At 42.7% G+C, this 20,012-nt stretch overlaps 1 protein-coding gene across 1 annotated transcript; it reads left to right on the top strand.

Annotated features, from left to right (window-relative positions):
• Positions 1-157: 157 nt before the first annotated feature.
• Positions 158-19,297, top strand: CAPN9 (calpain 9; the record flags this gene model as incomplete). The annotated part of the gene is made up of 15 exons (XM_010165009.1): positions 158-241; positions 496-581; positions 2,390-2,467; positions 6,922-7,082; positions 7,780-7,937; positions 8,599-8,807; positions 9,427-9,463; positions 10,982-11,062; positions 11,562-11,619; positions 12,183-12,247; positions 14,665-14,733; positions 16,130-16,208; positions 16,890-17,006; positions 18,041-18,099; positions 18,861-19,297. Coding segments are annotated over 15 exons (1,368 nt in total), but the record flags the coding sequence as incomplete, so codon positions are not given.
• Positions 19,298-20,012: the final 715 nt, after the last annotated feature.

The following is a 20,012-nucleotide window of genomic DNA, read 5'->3' as shown; positions in this document are numbered from 1 at the left end:
CCTTTCCTCAAAGGGTACCATTGCATCACTGTTTGCATTGAGCAAACAGACAAGTTCATAGTACTGATGTCCCACCTGATGCTTGCAAGGGAGCAGGTGGCACTACTTATGATCTCACTCTGAAGAGAGATTCACATTTCTTCCCCCTGTATTTCAGATCAGCAGTGCTGCCCAGTCAGAAGCCAAAACCCCCTTTGGCCTTATAAAGGGCCATGCTTACTCTGTGACTGGCATCGATGAGGTATGTTCAGCAGCGCGGGGCAAGGATAGACCTGGGGTAAAGATAAGGGAGTGTCCCTCTGACCTCAGGTGACAGAGGGAGTTATCCCGGGGAAGTTATCCAAATTCCCATCCATCTTTCCCTCCCATATCTCCTGTAGCAGTCTACACCTTTTGCCCAGCTGTTACACCAGCTTGCCCAGCCTCTGCACACTGGAGGAGTCCTGCTCCTGAGATACTGACATTTGGTATTTTCTCTATTTCCATCTTCCCCAGGTGAGCTATCGGGGCCGGCAAGTGCAGCTCATAAGGATAAGGAACCCCTGGGGACAGGTCGAGTGGAATGGCCCTTGGAGTGACAAGTGCGTGCGCTGTCCCAGACGTGCTGGCCTCACAAAGGCCAAATCCCAGCTGCTGCTCCACAGCTGGCTTTCTGCAGCCCCAGCTATTCCACAGAAAATTAAATCAAGAGTTTGCACATACGTAGCAGTATTACTGCCATACTAACATGTCACCTTCAGTATTTTCAAAGCTGCTCAATTATGGGAACACTGTCAAGGTTGTTTAGCCCCCAAAATCTCTATTAGCAGAATATAAATAGCATTAATATAAATGGGATAAGTTAATTTTAAGTCACTCCTGATTGGAAAAATTATACATTTGAAGTGATTTTTTGTTTATTTTTTGCAAGTCTGTTGCTGTAGTACTTTAACATCCATGCTCTGTCCCACTGCAGATAAGCTGGAGACTGATTCTGTATTTTCTCCTCTAAGTAGCTTATGAGTCTCTAGATGCATTTACTCTTCTGGTTTTCTAAACACATCAGAAATACTCAGGAAACTTACAGGTCATATATGACCATTAAATGAGACCCTCTGTATGTGGTACCCACCAAAGTTGTGGAAGGACCCAAAATCACAACCGGATTGGTCTGAGAACCAGTCTGGTTTTACTACCAAAGGTAAACAAAGTGCACATAATACAAAATTTAAAAAATCTATAGTAAAAAACAACACTACATTCCCTCCCAACATACACTTTTTAATATATTTTTGCACATATGCATTGCTTTGTTTTTGTTTCACCTTCTTATACTAAGTTATTTTTATTCACACAGATATAGAGGAGAAGAGCCATAACCTGCCTGGCCCTTTAATATTGCTGAGACACAGTCACCCGTAGGACTACTTTGCATGTCCCTGTCCTTAACATGACTCAGACATAAATGAAATATTTCCACATCAGCTCTGATCCTTTGTTATCTAGAAGAAGAAAAGTATGGATAATTGGCACATATAATGAGTGATTACATCTCAAAAAAAAAAAAAAAGATCAGGACAGGCATCTGGCTATTCATGCTGTTTGTTGAAACGCTGTCCCTGCAAAGCAGCCCTCTGAATCTGCACTTGGGAGGATTTCTGGAACTCAAGATGCAGAGGGGCTCACAGATCAATACAGGAATCTGTATTAAAGTTTTGCAGTGGTTGCTGGAATAAAAAACCTGAACACAAGCTGCCTGCTACTCCCTGTTTATTATGTCAGATTGGAAATGCAGCAGGGCATTTCCAGTTTTTTTCCAAAAAGCTTTAGCAGGTTTTTGTTTGGTTGTGACCTGCTACAGCTGAAGTTGTAGAGGTGAATGAAAAGGAGGCAAAGACTTTTCCTGGAACCACAGTTACTCCAGCAAATCTCTCTGTGCAGAGGAAGGAGCCTGTTCAGTTCCCATTGACTCAATTTTGAAGAAACATCTGGCCCTAAATTAGTGACATACATAAAAGAGGAGATGGTGCTGCACATGGAAAACAGATTTAAGGAGGGATGTGACTTACCAAAATCCTGTGGTTTACCAATAGCCCTATTATACCCAACCACAATACCTGACAGCAGTCCCAAATCTGGCTGCAGGCAATAACTCACACAGGACCATCCTGGAGTGGCTTTGGGATCTTTGGCCTGGTTCTGCTTCCAGCTACATTAGTTGAGTCTCTGCAACTATGAGTGACAACAGAATTCAGGAAACCTCTTCAATGCATCTGTGTTAGTGTGAGCTGCTCAAACAAAACCCATCTGGAAGAAGAACAGCCTGCTGCTTTGTCCAGTCAGCCCTTCTGAGGCAGGGAAAATTAATTGCCACGTACCAGTAGTAAAGCTTGTTTTTGTTTTCTTGCAGCTCTCCGGAGTGGCGTTCAGTCAGCACGTTGGAGCAGAGACGCCTGTCTCAGGCAGCACTGGATGATGGAGAGTTCTGGTAAGCCACAGGTTTTTAAAGTGTGTGGCTCTAGTCAGAAATCAAGGTGCAAGTGGCCAAAATGAGCAATAAGGAAGAAGTCTCTGTAAGGAAATGTTCAGTTTCTGCCAAGGACAGAGCAGGTAGAATGCTCACTTTGTTTTCTGTGTGTTTCATGTGTGCCTATGTCTATTTTAATAACAAAAAGCATTTTAAAAGTCAGCTTAGTTAATGGTATTAGCATATTTCAAATACTGTATGTCTCCCATGAATGCAGCACCCTTTAAATCCTTGCCATGAACAAAGGCAGGCTCTACAGAAGGGAGCATTGCATTGCACTGAAATGCCTTCAGGGCTGATGCTAGGCATAGACTGGAAGAGAAGGGAGTCCAGAGAAGCAATAATACTTGTTACAGAAAGTAAAAGAACACCAAGATATGTGTGAAATTATGGGAATTTTAAAGAAAAGCTGAAACGAAATGGAAAAAAAAAAAACCGTGGTGGAAATTGCTTTAAAATGTGAAGTGTTCTTCATGCCAAATTCATGATCTCAGACAGAGCAGATGGCTGACTTGCACATGATCCCCCCCATATCACCCATGCTGTGCAGTACTGACAATGTGTCGGGTCACATTTTCTGGGGCCAGGTGCTCATCTTTGTTACACAGAGGTCAATCAAGAGAGGTTTGCAGAGGGGCTATTCCAGATTTTTCCTGCAAGTTAAGCCACAGTTCAGCTTTAGGCCTGAAAAGTGATTTGAGATAGACAACGAAGCACGTTAAGTCACATAAAATGATTTAACCCAAACTTTGATAGCTCTAGAGGGAAGTAGGTCCAGTGACTGACGCATTACTTAAGTATATTTACAAGGGATATTTTGAGTTATTTTGCTATTGACATTGCAAATGCAGTAGGGCATTTTCAGTTTTTCCAAAAACCTTTTCTGGGGTGTTTTTGTCTGATTTTGACCTGACTACAGCTGGAGCTTATGGAGTGAATGAAAAGGAGGCAAAGGCTTTACCTGGAACCCAAATAACTCCAGCAAGTCTCTCGATACATGGCATAACTTAAAGCCTGACTGCGTAATGGAGGTACAAGTATGCAAGTAGGCATCAAATGAGCAATGAAACTCATTAAAAACAGAGCTAAGCTGATAGTTAAGTAAGCCCTCAGAAGACAAATAAAAATTAATGAGGTTGAGCACACTCAGACAAATGTTGGCCTTCCTCATCCAGCACCTCAGACGTTCATAGAATCATAGAATCATAGAATGGTTTGGATTGGAAGGGACCTCAAAGATCATCTAGTTCCAGAGCAGAGGCAAAAGCCATTTGGACTGAAATTTCCACTGAATGGGTTAAGTGGACAAAAATCATATGCAGAAGATAAGAAATGCTTCCAAAACCAGTCAGGCAAGTTTGATATTAGCTAAACCCTCCACCCAGTCCATCTGACTTATTTTTACAAATGTCTTTTTACTTCTGTGTATTCCTCTAAGGAGTGTTTGTCTCCTTGCCCCCTCTAAGCCACACCTTGATGGTTTCCCCATCAGGTTTCACATACAGATTTTGCATAAGCAATAGTGTGATGTATCCCTAAAGGCATTAAGATGGTCAGATGAGGAAACAGATGAACATAACTGCTTCTCTCCAGCTTTCAGTTTGCTCCTGCTGTGGTTCTTGTTGATGCAGTTTAGCTGAGGAGGTGGTGAATGAGCTATATTCATGCTTCTGCAGCTGAGGTGGTGACTTGGCTTGCCTCTCTGGAAAGCTGGGGTAATCTTTAGGTGCTTTGAAACCTGCTGCTAGAAATACTGATTAGCAAAGTAATTAGATCCTCAAGAGTTCAGAACATGTTCTCCATGACAAGCATTATCTTTAGGCTTAGCAAATAACGTTAGGTGCAATGGGGATCTTCTCGTTGTTGACTACAACTGGTTTCTACTGAAGTGGACTTAATAGTAAGTTTTGCAGTCAGCAAGCTCTTTGTACATAATTTCTTAATTTGTCTGGAAGCTGAAAGGGATCCCAGGAAACCTACTATGTACTCCTGAACAACTTCTCTAACTGCACTGCATGTTTCGAACCCAACTTACTCCACATGCTGACAGCACACAAAGCAATGGTCATTTCTCCTACCCAGGCTCATTTCTGTTAAAAGAAAGAGAAGAAGAGGAAGAAGAAATATACCTGCTTATTCTCATGTATTGTGTTAGAATTCACCCTAGGTGGAACAGGAAGGCTAGGAGGAAGGGTAGTGCAGTGAGGGAAATTAGATCAAAAACTATGGAACATTTAAAGCAAGGTAAGTGTCGTATCATCAGTGTCTTCAGTCAATACAAAAAGGCAGCACAGCTGTAGAGGACTACATGGGATAAGGCAGCCAAGGTGGGGAATGTGGTCTGATAAGACCTTTTGTCCCTTTTATTATTTGGATTTATAAGGACTGAAGAAAATCTTCATGGTAAAATGCTGAGGGCCTGCTGACCTCATTAATTACCCCAAAGATATTTTGGCTACATATTAGCAGTTCAGATGGATCTTGTCCAGATGATTCTACTAGATGCAAAGAAAGCATTCTGCTGTTGGCTAAGAAATCAGCTTCTCACTCACCCTAGTCCCTTTCCTCCTAAAATCAGAGGGTCAGAGTCTTCCCTTCACCAGTACAAACCCAGGACAGCCCCAGGAAAGTCAGAATAGGTGTTTTACATCTTAGGAGCCAAATCTGATCTACAAATTGCAACTCCTTCATCTGCTTTGCAGAATGTTTCCAAAGAGCCCAAAATTTCATAGTGTGGCCAGGAAACTGAGCCTTTTAGAGGCAGATTTTGCAATGCTGCCTCTGCTCTAGTGTGCTGAGCATCAAAGTGAGAATTAGCAGTGCCTGCGAGTAGCAATACATGGGAATAGCTGACAAGAAAGAGGACAGAGTTTAGGAAAGCAAACCTGCTGTTTCTTCCCACACTAAAAACAAGTTGTAAAATGGCCCATAGCAAGTGTAAATTAATACCACCACAGACATCTCTTTGTTATACAGGAGAAAAATGGGGATAATTGTGTTTTGTGAGCTATACTGAGGGCTAGTGGATCCTATCTGCCACTACCAGGCTAAACATGCAGTCTGGGAGAGCTTTTGCTCTCCTTCTACTCCATTTTGTTGCAACCACTGGAGGAAAAGAATAGTTATAGAAGTTTGTGTTAGGGAGGAGATCAATTTCTATATGTTATCTCTATGGTCCATAGAGAGAGAGGGGTTCTTCTAGATAGCATTCAGGTGTGTCGTCTGCTCTGAATTGCTAAATTGCCCTCAGGAAGGCCTAATACCTTCCTCCTTTTACAGAGGGAAGTTCAGCCTACCAAGGCTACCCTCAGTCTTTGAGCATATGGGCCTCCTGTCCTTCCAGAGCCCACCATGCAAGCTGCTGTCTCCTAGACAGCTTCCCTGCTCTGTTCCTTTTGCCCAGGGCTGCCCACCATGCCCAGTGGTGCCTGATTCTGACTGTCCCTTCTCTTGGCTGTTTGCTCAGACATGAACACCAGGCTCCTTGGCCAGCAAGATTGTTGGTATTTTTTTGCCCTTTTACTTGCTAGATAAAATCACATAGCTTATCTTCTTCTCAGCATGCTGAGCAGGCTAGTTTCAACCAGCCCAACCTAGCAACTCAAAAAACCTCCGTATTGTGGTATTTGCTTCCTCCTTCCCATGGCCATGTATATGTGTCCGCCTTAGGTATAAAATATATGTAGTGCAAGCTACATGACACAGTAGCAGACAGCAGCGACTATACCACCTCCAAGGGCAGGTTGGGGCTGCTACTCAAATCCAAACAAATTTTTTTCTCTCGTGTTTGGTGTATGTTTTTGCTAGGACAAGGTACCAGGGACCCATAAACAAGGGGAAGGTGAGCATCTTGAGCCTAGGCACCATAGCAGAAGCCCAAATGTGACTTTAACTGCAGTGCAGACAGTCTGATCATACCATGACTTGACTAATCCATCACCATGTGTCCCTTGTAGTGCTGTCAAGTGGCTGGCATTGAACACCCAGCTGATTGGTAGGCAGACTTAGCTCCTACACGGGTGCCTGCCATGCTTTGATTGGCTCTTTGGCAATGTAGATGCTGCCTTTAAGGTGATGGTGTTGGTGAAATAACTCTTTCCACCACAGATTTTGTACCAGTGTCACTTCTTTTCATCTTCTACTCAACTGTAACTGAATAAAATCAATTGAGTTACAGTGTAAAAAGAAAGGTGGAAGAGATTCAGAATCAGACCCAGGTGATAAAGTTGCTTGTGTTTTACACCACAGTGAGAGAGATATCTTCTCCCCTGGTGTACACCAGCATATCTCCATGGTCACTGAAACTATTCAGATCCATGCAATCTGGCCCTGGGTCTCTGGGGAGTAAGTACTTCTATTGGGCATCCTTCACTGATGTGAATGACCGCCTGTTCCTCCCTGTGTCTTTCACTCAGGATGAAATTTGAAGACTTCAAAGTGCATTTTGATAAAGTTGAGATCTGCAACCTGACTCCAGATGCCCTGGAAGACAGCACTGCCCACAAGTGGGAGGTGACCATCCACCAGGGGAGCTGGGTCAGGGGATCCACTGCAGGAGGATGTAGAAACTTTCTAGGTAAGTAGATACTGGTTTGAAAATGAGAAGCAGGCACTGAAGTCTTTACCCACCCTCAGCCACCTCTCCTGTTAACCCATAGCCAGAATTGCGTGTGCAGGCCAGTCCAGCTGAGTTTCAGCTAGCAGGAACTATCCAAAGGGACAAAAGTTCATACAGTCCCACTTGAGACTTTGCAGTAAAAGAAATGCTTTCTTTGCTCTCAAGTTCTTTGGATCTGATTTGCCTATCATTTACATTTGCATGAGCAGGACTAGCTCCAAATAAGTCACTTAAACTGCAGCAGTAAGTGTAAAATGAGACAAAAATCCAGCTCAGCCAGCATATTTATGTGGCTCTGAAGAAGCAGCATGGATCTGAACTATGTTTCTCCAGACTGGCACCAGCACTATAGGATCACTGTAGCTATGTAGTTTTAATAAAATCCCATCTGACAACTTTATTTAAACCATGTTAACTTAATAAAATATCAGGCCCAAAATCTTTTCTACACCTATTTCCATCAAGGACTTTGGGATTTGGCTTATATTCTGCAGAGCTTTGTGGAAAGAAGCATGACTGCTAATGGAAAAACTAAATTTGAGCAAAACCTCAGCTTAATTGCCCTTTTTGTCTACTTTTTTTGTTTGTTTTCAATAGTGGTAGTAGTGGTATTATTCTGAGGCAAGAAACTCTCTGGTGTTCTTTACATTGGCAGAGACTTTCTGGACAAATCCACAAATCACGCTACATTTGACAGAGAAAGACGATGGACAAGATGACTGCACATTCATAGCAGCACTCATGCAAAAGGACCGCCGTAAACTCAAGAAGCTTGGCGCTGAGATGCTAACCATCGGCTACTCGATTTATGAGGTACTCTACTGCTTTTACAGAGCAGTAGCTGCACTATCAGTATTAGCATCTTTCTCTGGGTTTGTAGCCCTGCCAGTCATCATGTATTTTTAGGATCCTCGCTCTTAAAATAGTCTTCTCAGTTACATCAAGCCTCATAGAGAATTTTGGCGTGGTTGGGATTGAGTTCTCTCATAGAATGATTTAGGAGTCCCTGTGGGGCTGTGGGTTCCCAGCATAGACTCCTTGGCCCCATGATTCTGTCATGTCCTGCCTGGCTCCTAGAGAGGTGATGTTGCTTCTTATGAGCCTCTTGGGGTGCATCACACACGGAAGGGTCTGTTTCTGAGTGAGATTGGGATTGGCAAATCTGTTGTCACTGCTCTTTGACACCCCAACTGTGATGGTGATATTTAATGGCAGGGAATGTTGAAGCAGGAAGACAATGTCCCAGAGTCCTCTTAGGTTGCCTTCTGGGTGGGAAAGGACCACTGGTAATGGGTCCTTGCCATAAGGTGGGAGGTAGGTTGCTGTGAGTACCTAGGTGAATGGACGAGAGTTGGGTTTATAGCCAGGGGAGAGGCTTGTTCCAGGCAGAGTTTGGCTTTTTGTTTGGGAAAGGGGCAAGCACAGCCCCCAGCACACCCCAACCAGTGCACGCTGCCTTCATTTCCCCTCCTAGAGCCCCGGCAGAGACGGACACTTGGGCAAAGACTTCTTCAGGTACCATCCCTCCAAGGCCAGGAGCAAAACCTACATTAATTTAAGGGAAGTATCTAACCGCTTCAAGCTGCCGCCGGGCGATTACATTCTTGTTCCAACCACATTTGAGCCTCACCAGGAGGCAGATTTCTGCCTGAGGATTTTCTCTGAGAAGAAGGCCATCACTGAGTAAGTCAGCATTGAGCCCCAAACCCTCTGGTGCTCGCCTGTGCATGGGGCCAGTGGCTACTGGGGAGAGTCTGGCTGCTGGGCACCCCACCCACCCAGATCCTTGGCATGGAAAGCTTTTTTTTTTTTTTTTGCATATGCCTATTTTTCCTAAAACCGACATTTTTTTGGAGAGGACTTTAGGAGGTGGGGAAATAGGGCTTGCCATGGTGAATCTGCTGGAAGCTTGACAGGGAAGAGGTATGGTTCGGGAATCTGTGAATGCAACAGTGTTTGTTTCCTGTTTGTTTCCTCCCGAAGTCTGTCCAAATGACAATTTTATATTGAAAAAGGGTATTGAGGGGAAAGTGTGTGCACAATGAATAAAGAATGAGATTAATTCTTTAGCAGACAGCATGCACAGCTGTGCTCTCCCTGAGTCCTGCTTAAAGTCTGCTTTAGGGGCTTATACCAAAATTTAAACAGTGCAAAATTCTGATTGTCTGATGAATTTTATCTAAACCTGTTCAGTAAAAAATGCAGTTTTATCAGTCACCTCCAGAAAGTGTAAACAGCAAGCTTCCACCTCAAGTAGATGTTGAATACCTTCAAATACCGAATAAGGTTTTGTTTTCTCCAGGGATCTAGATGAAAACGTTGCCGTTGATCTCCCTGAGGTAAGTCTACAGAGTTAAAATAGCAAGAGAATAGCTCAGCAGAAGCCGGCACACACTACTTTTACTGTCTTTGGCTAAAACACGTTCATTTCACAGGAATGTTACACAATTGCCAGCTTTGTGTATGTGACTGAAACAGTCAGTTCTGCTGAATATGGTAAAAGAGCTCTAACAATCAACATAATAATAGTTATGCTTCTGCATCCACTTCAAGGCAGTCGGCGTCAGCCAGCACCAAAGGCGGGTATGAGCCACCATGGGTGCGCTGAAAGCACACTTGTTAGCACCAGGGAGGCACATGGCCATACACATATTTTAAAATTGTATTTATGATTAAAAAATAAGAGGTAAGAGAATATCCACAGACCTAAATTCATTTTACATCCTAATATTTTACTTGTCAATATCTGCAGGTCTTGGGAAAGAATGCTTAATACATGTGTGTGCCTACTGAAATTATTAAATTAATTATTTTTGGTTCTGAATGGCCTGGTCTGCTTGCTGAGCACCAATTGCAGCTGCATCTGAGTCAGCTCCTTTTTAAGTGTATCCCTGCAAATAAGACATTAATTGTGGTGTGCCTTCCCATGGAAACAAGCTAAGCTGAGATTTTGTGTGTCCCTCTTTAATAAAACTCTCCTCCAGGGACCGGCTAACAAGTGTGCCTCCATTTCTGGGATCCTGGGGCCATGTTCAGTAGCAAAGTAAATCTGTTCAGCTGTCCCAGTATCATTAAGGGACTACATCCAACCTTGAGCAGAAGGAAGTGGGGAACATAGACACAGTCAAAAAAAGTGTGCATAAGTGGCCAAGCAGTGTCACCAGGGCTGCTCTGGTGGCAGTACACTAAATAGCACCTATGTTGTATCTTCTGTGGGTAGAGAAAACAAAGCCCAAATCGTTGCTTCCTGTGCTGTACTGTTACCTTTTTATCCCCCATTTTTTTGTCCCAAGAAGTCCTCTTTGTTCATATGGCCACCCCAACTATTGCAGAGGCTCTACACTATTGCATCTCTCTGCTCATCAGTGTAGACTGAAGCCTGGACTCTACAGCCCAGGGACTGCACTGAGGCACTCAGCCAGCAGCTGACTGAAAGTGCTTCCAGGCTCAGGATGGCTCTGGGTAATGTGCCGAAGTGCAGCCACGTCCGGCTGATGGTCTGAAGAGTAGTGAGAGGTCCCTGGATGATGAAAGAACTCGGTAGAGCTGTGGTTGTTCAAGGAATGGGGAAGCAGAGTGCTGCAGGGGTAGGATGAGAGGAGAGGTGTTTTCCAGGGTGGGTGCTCTTGTTTTTGAGGTGGTCAAGGCAATGGCACACTGCACAATTGCCCAGGAGAAGGAAATGAGGGGGTGAGACCCCCTTGGGCAGCTAGACAGTGGGGAGGCCTCAGGTCTGACAAGGTTCTGACCCTTATTTTAAGATGTATTATGGTTCCCCCGATGCACAGAGGGGCTGTGTGCAGGAGAACTGTCAAGTTTTACAATTCTTACAATGACTTGTGTGGTTGATGTTACAGCCTCCAAACCCAACACCAAGCCCACAAGAAACTGAAGAAGAAAAACAGTTCCGGGCACTGTTTGAGCAGATTTCAGGAAAGGTGAGTGCAAAAAAACCTTGTGGGTCATAGCTAGATGTAGAAAGAGGGGAGACACTTCTATTCCCACCCAGGGCCACGTGAAAAGAAAATCATGTTTTGTGAGGAGTATGCTTAGTTGTAGTGTGTTGTTTGGGCACCAGATGTCACCATGCTTTATGTTTAGGTGGAAAAGGGTGCAATCCCTGGTGAGCAAGCAGGAGGACCAAATCTCGAACTCAAGCTCTGAGGGAGGCTACCTGGTTCAGTGTTCAGCTATAGTTTATTTTTGTTTGAATCAATGGTTCCTGCTTGAGATCTCCTTCAGATAGCCTTATGCACAGCACACTCCTGTATTTTGCCAGCCCTTTAGTTTTTAGCCTTCTCTGGGCTTTTTTATGGTTCTCTTTTTCTGAGTTGCAGTAAAGTACAGATGGGTGATGTTTGTGTTTTCTGAGGTTTTTGGTATGTCTGGTTACAGAAACATTCAAGTAACAGATGCTGGTTTTTTTTTTAACTTTAGGACATGGAGATAGCTGCAGAAGAACTCGAATATGTTCTGAATGCTGTATTAAAAAGAAGTAAGTGCAGATAATCTCTAAATTAAAGAATATAAAGAACTTTATAAAAACTGCCATTAAGTTCACTTTCAGATAGAAAAATAAAGGCTGTGTTACGACTCCTGCCTGGCTTCCTCCACCCAGCCAGGGCAAAACCAGGAAAACGTCTGGTCCATGTTCTAACCACAGGCTTGCCCTGCCTCCAGCACGATCCGTGTCGGCTCAGTGAGGCCAGCTCTCCATCGCACTACTGCTCTGCTGTGGAGAGACAGGCAGCACGTTGGGACCTGTAAGACCTGGACATAGTTCATGCCCCTGCTACAGACCCTTTGTACAATGGGAAACCTGTCGCTCTCTGAACCTTGTTTACGAAACAAGGACAGTATTTCCTGTCATGTCTTCAGTCTATATCTCCTCTGTCTGGACTGTGAGTTCCCTATAGTCTTCATCTTCCAGTGCACAGGTTCTCCCACAATGAGAATTAAGAGTCAGCTATCTCTGCTTATGAAATCCTAGTTTCTACTTTCAGTTTACAAAAGACAGGTTTGCCCAATGACTTCTTTCTTATTATTGTCCTTTTTCAGCAAAGAACATCAAATTCAAGAACTTAAGTCTCATTTCATGCAGAAATATCATTTCTCTTATGGATGTATCCTTTCAAATAAGTTCTTGTGAGGCTAAATGAATACTGAATATAATTGTAGCATTACCTGTCATTGATATCAGAGAGGGGTGTGGTCATGTCATGTCAGAACACTACCCAAATTAAAAAATCATGTGAAAGCTGTATTCTGATTTTTATTTTTCAAATTTAGGGTTAGGACCTCCAGGACAGACCATTTTCTACTGCAGACTTAGAGGGAGATGCTTTAATGCTGGGCACCTGTAAAAGTAAATCTCAAATTACTTCTGTATAGAACAGTGCATTTTTCAAGCTGTGGTTTATTTGAAAAAGGCTTAGAAAAGATAGATCAAGAAAAATCTGTTGTCTGGAGGGATAAATTAATCAGAAAGAATTGTGCATGCAAGTTATGGGTCAGAAATTAAGAGTCAGCAGAATGCTGAAAATTACTGATATCAAAGCTGTGGGGTGTTTGACAACCAGATCAAAAACTGGAAAATCTGGTCTCTCCACTAGATCCTGGAACTCCAGGAAGCAGACATGTGGGCAAAAGTTTTCTGTCCAAATATAGGCAATTGTGGTGTAGGTGTCTACACCTAACCTAGCTTTCTAGACTTTCTTTGTAGACAGTGAAAAGGATGGTGTAATTATGCTTGTTGTGGGTGTGACTAACTGTGAGGGATGCTAAATGGCTGCTCAGACATTAGGTGAGATGAATCACAGCCCTGGTACTTCCCTACCAAATTCATCCTTTGCAGTGTTCTGGTGCATGTTGAGTTTGCTTAGCATGGCTTCTCCTCAGGTAGAGTTGTTTTTTGCAATATGCTTTCCTGATAGACAATTTTGTTACAGGTGAGACAAAACAGATACAATCCTGACAAGGCAAGTATCTAACATTTGGCTTGTGTCTTGCTTGTTCTTGGTTTATGTCTGGCTGAGAAGTTTTTATATTTTGCTTTTGTTGCTCCAGTCCATGACAGAGGTAACATCCTCTCAAACATTTCTAACAGAAAACCAAAATAGACAAAACTTTATCCTGGTAAAGCTATGTCCATAATGTTAAAATTCAGTGCAGATCAGTCGCCATGCATATGCAATGAGAAACAGGGGACCAAGTCCTAAATTTCCTCCCTTGAAAACCAATCTTCAGTAGGGAACTGGTCCATGTTCACATCTCATCCTTACATGGTATTGGGACAGAGCCAGAGTCTGCACTTGACCCAGGAGCATGGCAGCAGTCCTAAGTTTACTATTTAGGACATAACTAAATAGTTTCCATGATTTGCAATGCTTCCAAGCAAAACTCTGCATAGTTTTGAATAGACGGGGAGACATCTCTTTCTCTGCTTTGGAAGCACAAGGAGCACAGACACAACCATCCCACTATGAACGTGTTATTTGGAAAACAACGGGAGAGCAAAAGGATATGAATGCAAACCCGAATCTATGCTGGCTGAGTCCACTCCATGTCATAGGCCACCAAATTCCCTGGCTACAGTCACTGTGTAGTGGCACGGGGTGGGGGCCAAGTTCTACATGACCTAAGGAAGAACCTGTCTGGGTAAAAAGACAGACTTTATGTATGAGTGATAAAGTCCTTGGGATCTATGGCTGCCCTCAGTAATGTCACCAGTGTAGGTGCTTAAGTAATGGCAGGCATTAGCTAGACTCTGCTTGGCATGTTTTGACCTTTGTGAATGCTCGCTGAGCTAGTGGCCATCTAAGCAAGGGCTTTGTCCTGGCACATGAAATGGAAAGGGGAAGGGGAATGGATGGATGGATGGGGAATGGATGGATGGATATGGAATAGGCCCATTCCTTATTTAGCATTTCTGAGCAAGTGTCCCATCCTGCAAGTGAGCTGTGCTTGGGTGACATTACTAACTCAGTAAAATAATGAGGCAGAGGGAAGGCCAGGCAGATCTAGTCACTGCCTCTCAGAGCTGCTTTCCAGATATTTTTTTCAGACCATGAGGACCAGATTTTGTCAGCCTCAACTCACAATTCCCATTAATTTTTGAGTGAGCCATTGCAATGGAGCCTGGTCACTAGATAGAAATACTGAATAGCACATTGGTTGACTAACTCCTTCAAGTACAGTAGCAATTTGTTTTAATCAGGTAATTTAATTCTCTGAATCATTTATACCCCATTTATATCCCAAGCTGTTCTTGCCCTAGAACAATCTGTCTTTCTTTCTTCTGTGGAGCCTGCTTTGCTCAGCTGTGTTTTTATATCACATAATGTTCCTCAAGCATCACAATCACAGCCATGACTGTAACTGCCAGAGCTGCACCTCATGAGAAATCCCAGTACCGGTTTCAGCAGCACCACAGGCTTTGCGGGCAACATAATGTTTTCTGCTTAAAGGAGCAGTGCAGATAAATTCAGACAGAATTTGGACTTTCATGTAACAAATCCTTTTCCTTAATTCAAATTACCAGACCAATGGCAATGGGAAACTGGAATTTAATGAGTTCAAAGTTTTCTGGGAAAAAATGAAGAAATGGATAGTAGGTGACATTATTAATTGTATTTGTTTCTCCATTTCATTAGGTACTTCCTGCATAGTTTATTATGTATGTGCAGACAAAAATGGAGACAGGAGTGTTTACAAGCCATGAATTTGAATTCAAAACAAATATTTTAAAAGTATGGGGGCTTGTTTTGGATGTTCGAAGACATTCTTAGCTTTCCATGATGCTAAACCACAATGGTTTTCTGGAAATAACAGAGATTTTTGTAAGCAAATCAACTATGGTTGGGATAAAGAACGCAACGGGCACTAATAAGGAAGCCAATCAAAATGAAACTTAAGGAGTTTCCATGACTGCTGTTGTAAAGAAGAAGAAAGTGATGATTCATGACTAGTAGGAAACAATAATTTCCTAAGTCACTGCATTTCCATTATTGATTTCTCAAGAGTCAACTGTACTGAAGACTGGGAAAACACTGATTCTAATTTTAAACACATTTCCCTGCCACTGTATATGGCAGAAAGAATAAGCAGGCTTGCAGAATCAGGCCACAGACTGAATATTCAAATTAAGACATCATAATTGTTTCCTCATTGTCATTAATAGTTTTTTTTCTGAATTCATGCTTCACCCAAGCATTCAAAATATGCAGTTCTCTGCTTCTTGTCTAGCCCATCAGAAGTGGCAAACACTTCTGGGTACTAACGCCACGTCTCTTTTAACAAAGGATTTACTGTTTTTTAACAAGGGGGCTTGAGAAATCCTTGTATCCCGTAGGAAGTTTTCATATATATTTGCTGGAAAAATCTAAACTGAATGTGACAACAGCTCTAAATAATTCATATTCCAAAGGAGGGTTGTGTTTGTCATCTCATTAAAAGGATGGAATTAACTTCAGCTTAATAATTATTTAATATTTAGGTCAAAATTCAAACCATTTGTACCAGTTCTCTTGGTTGTACGATGATTGTGGCTGTTTGGATCTTTTATACCTAGAAGCAAATGAGTAAGTGACAGTCTTAACTTCATGTTTGACAATTTGTCTCTAGCCTTCAGAATTGCAGAGAAAAACATAAAAAGAGATTAAGAGAATGCATTAAGAGTTAAAAGACAAACAACAAGTCCTTCCCAGATAAAATAACTTTTTTAAAAAATAATGAATTTTTTTTGTGAAGAGCAACTAATTTTTGAATGCTTGGGTTTGGCAGTACTTGTTTAAGTTTCACAACAACTTATTCATATGATAAAGAGAATTGGGACCCAGATTTGCTCCTCAGTTATAAAATCAGACTAGAACTAGACGAAAGTCTTGTCAGCTTTCTTAAATGCTTATGCTGCATAATTAGAGATAAACACCTTGCCTTTCTATGCCATATCTGTCCTCCCTTTCATATGCAAATAATGAACTTTCTGTGCACTCCTTTCATAACAGAGTATCTTTCTTCAATTTGACTTTGATAAATCTGGCTCCATGTCCTCCTATGAGCTTCGCAGTGCTCTTAAAGCTGCAGGTAAGACAAGCACTGCATTTTATCTGGGAAACTGGTCAGGCAGATCAGCTGTGGGTGAAGAGGGCTGCAAGCAATTATGCAGGCTGGGTGCCCCTGAACAGAGAGGAGGTCTAAACCCCAGAGAAGACCTGGGCACCTAGAGAGGATGTTGAGTGGACTCATTTTGCCTCAGGTATCCCCAACCTTGCAGTGCAGTCAATCAGAGGAATCTTCACATTTTTATTGAGCTCTGTTAAACTCAACAGGGCTGCACAAGTGCAGGGTTAGACTTGACACAAGCCACTTCAGAGTCCATCTCCACTCAAGGCCTGGAGGAACAGCGAATAAGCTGTTTCTTATGAAGAACAGTCAGTGCATTTGTATTTCATCACAGATTACTTTTGTTAAAGTTTTGCACCTAGTTTTGCAGAATCCCTCCAAATTTCAAAGAGGCAGAATGGTCCCTCATACATCAAAAAGTGCATGGAGTAGAAACTGCATTGACTGCAAAATTTCTTGTTCAGTTTTTGTTATTCATTTGAAGCTTAAAGGACTTTGTGGTCAGATTGCTTTCTGGATGGATGTGTGCCACAGAGTATCCTCCCATTTACTGGTTTTCATGATTAGTTAGTAGAGATCTCCAGATTCCTCCCTGGCTTATGAGGTTGCTCACTTTTCTTTTGTGCATGTGTCTTTGGGAAGGATACCAACTCAACAACTACCTGCTGCAACTGATTGTCCTCCGATACTCTGACAAACAATTCCAGATTGAATTTGATGATTTTCTGAACTGCTTAATTCGCTTAGAGAATGCAAGTCGTGAGTATCTTCTTCCTCTGGAGTTTCTTCCCCTTTGAAAGAAAAATGTTCCACTTTTGGCTGTCACTGAGCATATTACACAATATCTGAGATCAAGTGTGTACATGGCTAACAGAAAGGAGCTGTGTTTAGCATTTGCTTTTAGGATGGCTTTTCTCCTGTAAAGTGAAAAATGTTCTGCTGTTAATGGAAAATTTCCACATGTGAATAGAACCTGCTTCATCAACCCTGCAGCAACATAGAAGGCATGTGAAGAATGCTGGCAAAATCCTTGTTATAGCCTTTCTTGTGGATCACCCACAAGCTAAGCTTGGGATCACAGAATTTCAAGGTTCAAATATTGCTTGTGCCTCATTCAAAGAGATCATTGGCATGCACCTGGGCAGGTATCTCCTGCACCTTTTACATAACTTGTCCACTTTTGGCTGAAGATACGGTTCCCTATACGTCAAGGCACCCTAGGTCTCTGTTCTTTTATGCGCACTGTCACTCCCATTCCAGAGCAGCAGTAGCAGAGATAGGTAAAATGGCTGGATAAATGCTAAAATTATTATTAGTGTGGCTCCAAATTAAAATCAAATGCAACTCACTCTATGAGAAGCAAAATCAACTTTCTTAACTGAATTTTTTGTTGTTGTTCTTCTTCTCTTTACTTTCTGGTTTGACCTGTGCCAATAGAAGTATTAAACTACTGAGAGATAAAAGTTAAATAAGATATATAAAGAAATGTAAATTGCTTGGCTTGATTTTGGAGTATTATCCAAACTGACTATTTAGCACATTCAGGACACCCTCTTTAAGTCAAGTCCTGAGGTGAGACTTGCACAAAGGCCTTAAGTCTGCAAGACATTTCCTCTTGCAAGGACTTTGTTTTGTCAGAGCAGCTACCACCACCAAGCAATCCTAAGCAATCTGCCTTTGCGCCAGGCCCTCCCTCTCCTTGGCACGGCCACCCATCGTTGTGGGATGGGGAGCTCGTGTATTAATATGAATGAGGTGTATTTATAGCACTGGTGTCCTGTTTTTCATTTCAGGAGTGTTCCAAGCACTGAGTGTGAAAAACAAGGAGTTCATTAACCTGAATATAGGCGAGGTATGAATACAGCTTCATAAACACTGACAAAATGATGGGGCTTCTCTAGAGCTTTGTCTTCCTGTAAGAACCAGAGTATTTCTGCATGACACTTCAGGTGACATTGATGTCTGTGAGAGTGCAGGGGGCATCTGCCATAGGTTTCAGCAGGGCTGGGATTGTACAGTGCATGAACTGATTACATCTCCTCTGTGTTATTTCCTTCCTTCCTTGCCCTGTGGCAGATTGACAGCTTCCCATCCCCCTTTCTAGATTCTCTGCTTTTTCCTCCCTTGGGTGCCAGCTCTTAGTGGGGGAAAGGGAAAGCAGCAGATGGGGACAGGGGGGTCTTTCATTCTCCCTGAACCCCCCAGGAGTTCAGATCAGCCCCTCCTGTGCACGTCCATCATCTGCTTCTCTCACTGCTCAGCACAGGCTTCTAATTTTCTTGTACTCTTTTCTTATCCTTGTTGCTTATGTGGGTTGTTTTTCATTTTACACAAACCCAAAGCTTCCTGGGGCAAAGCGCAATGAATTCCCTGGCACTACAAACGTGGGAGCTCATGTGGACTGCTGGGATGCAAACAAAATCACCGCTGTTATTGGCATCTAGTGCTTGGAGACAGAACATAAAAGCCTAGTGAGCAAAGGTCCTCTTCCCTGCATGCACTCAATTCAGAACAAGGCTCTGCTTTTGAACACCTCTCATTTGGGGAAAGGGAGGGGAAAGGAGAGGGACCTGAAATAATTTATTGTAAAATTTATCTTTCTTCCTATGTTAGTTTATCAACCTTGCAATGAACATCTGAAGAAGTCTGACCTGGATGCCAGGAGTTTCTTGCAACATTGCTGATGAGACTTCTGCCCCAACAGCTGAGGTCCCCTTCACATGCTAATTTTACCAGGAGATTTCATGCAGAGGAACATACATGCTGCTCATCCTTTCTGGTGTCCAGCCCTGTTGATGAGTGCAACAGTCAGATAACATTTTGGTTTTATTTTTGATAAAGCTTTATACTGGATTTGTTACTGTGAGAGGCATTTGGACGGGACACACATGCCTCTCAAGCAGACTGAAACTGATGTCCTTGAGTGACCATAGGTTTTTATGAAATAGGATTGTATTTCGTTTCAGCACAGCACAGACTATGGTGATTAAAAGTCTTTATTGCTGCTTGGCTACAGATTACTGTAAGGTGCTTTTGAAAATGTAAGGTTGCATAAAACTTCATTCAGTTTGGAATTTGTTTCCAGGCATGCTGTGTGGCTACATAGCAAGTTCCCTGTCATAGCCACAAGAACTGGAGTCTGGTGGACTGAGAACAAAGGAAGATTAGGGAATGTATGAATGCAACTTAATCCTTGAATATTTATGACAGAGGTCCCTGGTCCAGGCTTCCTTAGAAGGATGTTTAAGCTAAGGTTTGATATTCATCACAGACTCAATTTACAGAAAAAATAGAATCATAGAACCTCCTGGTTGGAAAGGACCTCTGAGATCATCAAGTCCAACCATACGTGTCCACTACTAAGCACCCCATCTAGTCATCTTTTAAACACCTCCAGGGATGGTGATTCAACCACCTCCCTGGGCAGCTCATTCCATTGCCTGATGACCCTTTCAGTGAAGAAGTATTTCCTGACATCCAATCTGTACCTCCCTTGGTGTAACTTAAGGCCACTGCCTCTTGTTCTGTCACTAGTTACCTGGGAGAAAAGACACACACCTGCCTCACTACAACCTCCTTTCAGGTAGTTGAAGAGAGCAATTAGGTCTCCCCTCAGCCTCCTCTTCTCCAGACTAAACAATCCCCGTTCCCTCAGCTGCTCCTCATAAGGCTTCTGCTCCAGACCCTTCACCAGCTTTGTTGCCCTTCTCTGAACACACTCCAGTACCTCAATGTCCTTCTTGTAATGAGGGGCCCAAAACTGGA

Source organism: Antrostomus carolinensis, unplaced genomic scaffold, assembly GCF_000700745.2.
Source record: "Antrostomus carolinensis isolate BGI_N321 unplaced genomic scaffold, ASM70074v2 scaffold19273, whole genome shotgun sequence".
In the NCBI taxonomy this organism is placed as follows: domain Eukaryota; kingdom Metazoa; phylum Chordata; class Aves; order Caprimulgiformes; family Caprimulgidae; genus Antrostomus; species Antrostomus carolinensis.
The sequence above is the reverse complement of the archived record's forward strand: the minus strand, read 5'-3'. Positions and strand labels throughout refer to the sequence as shown.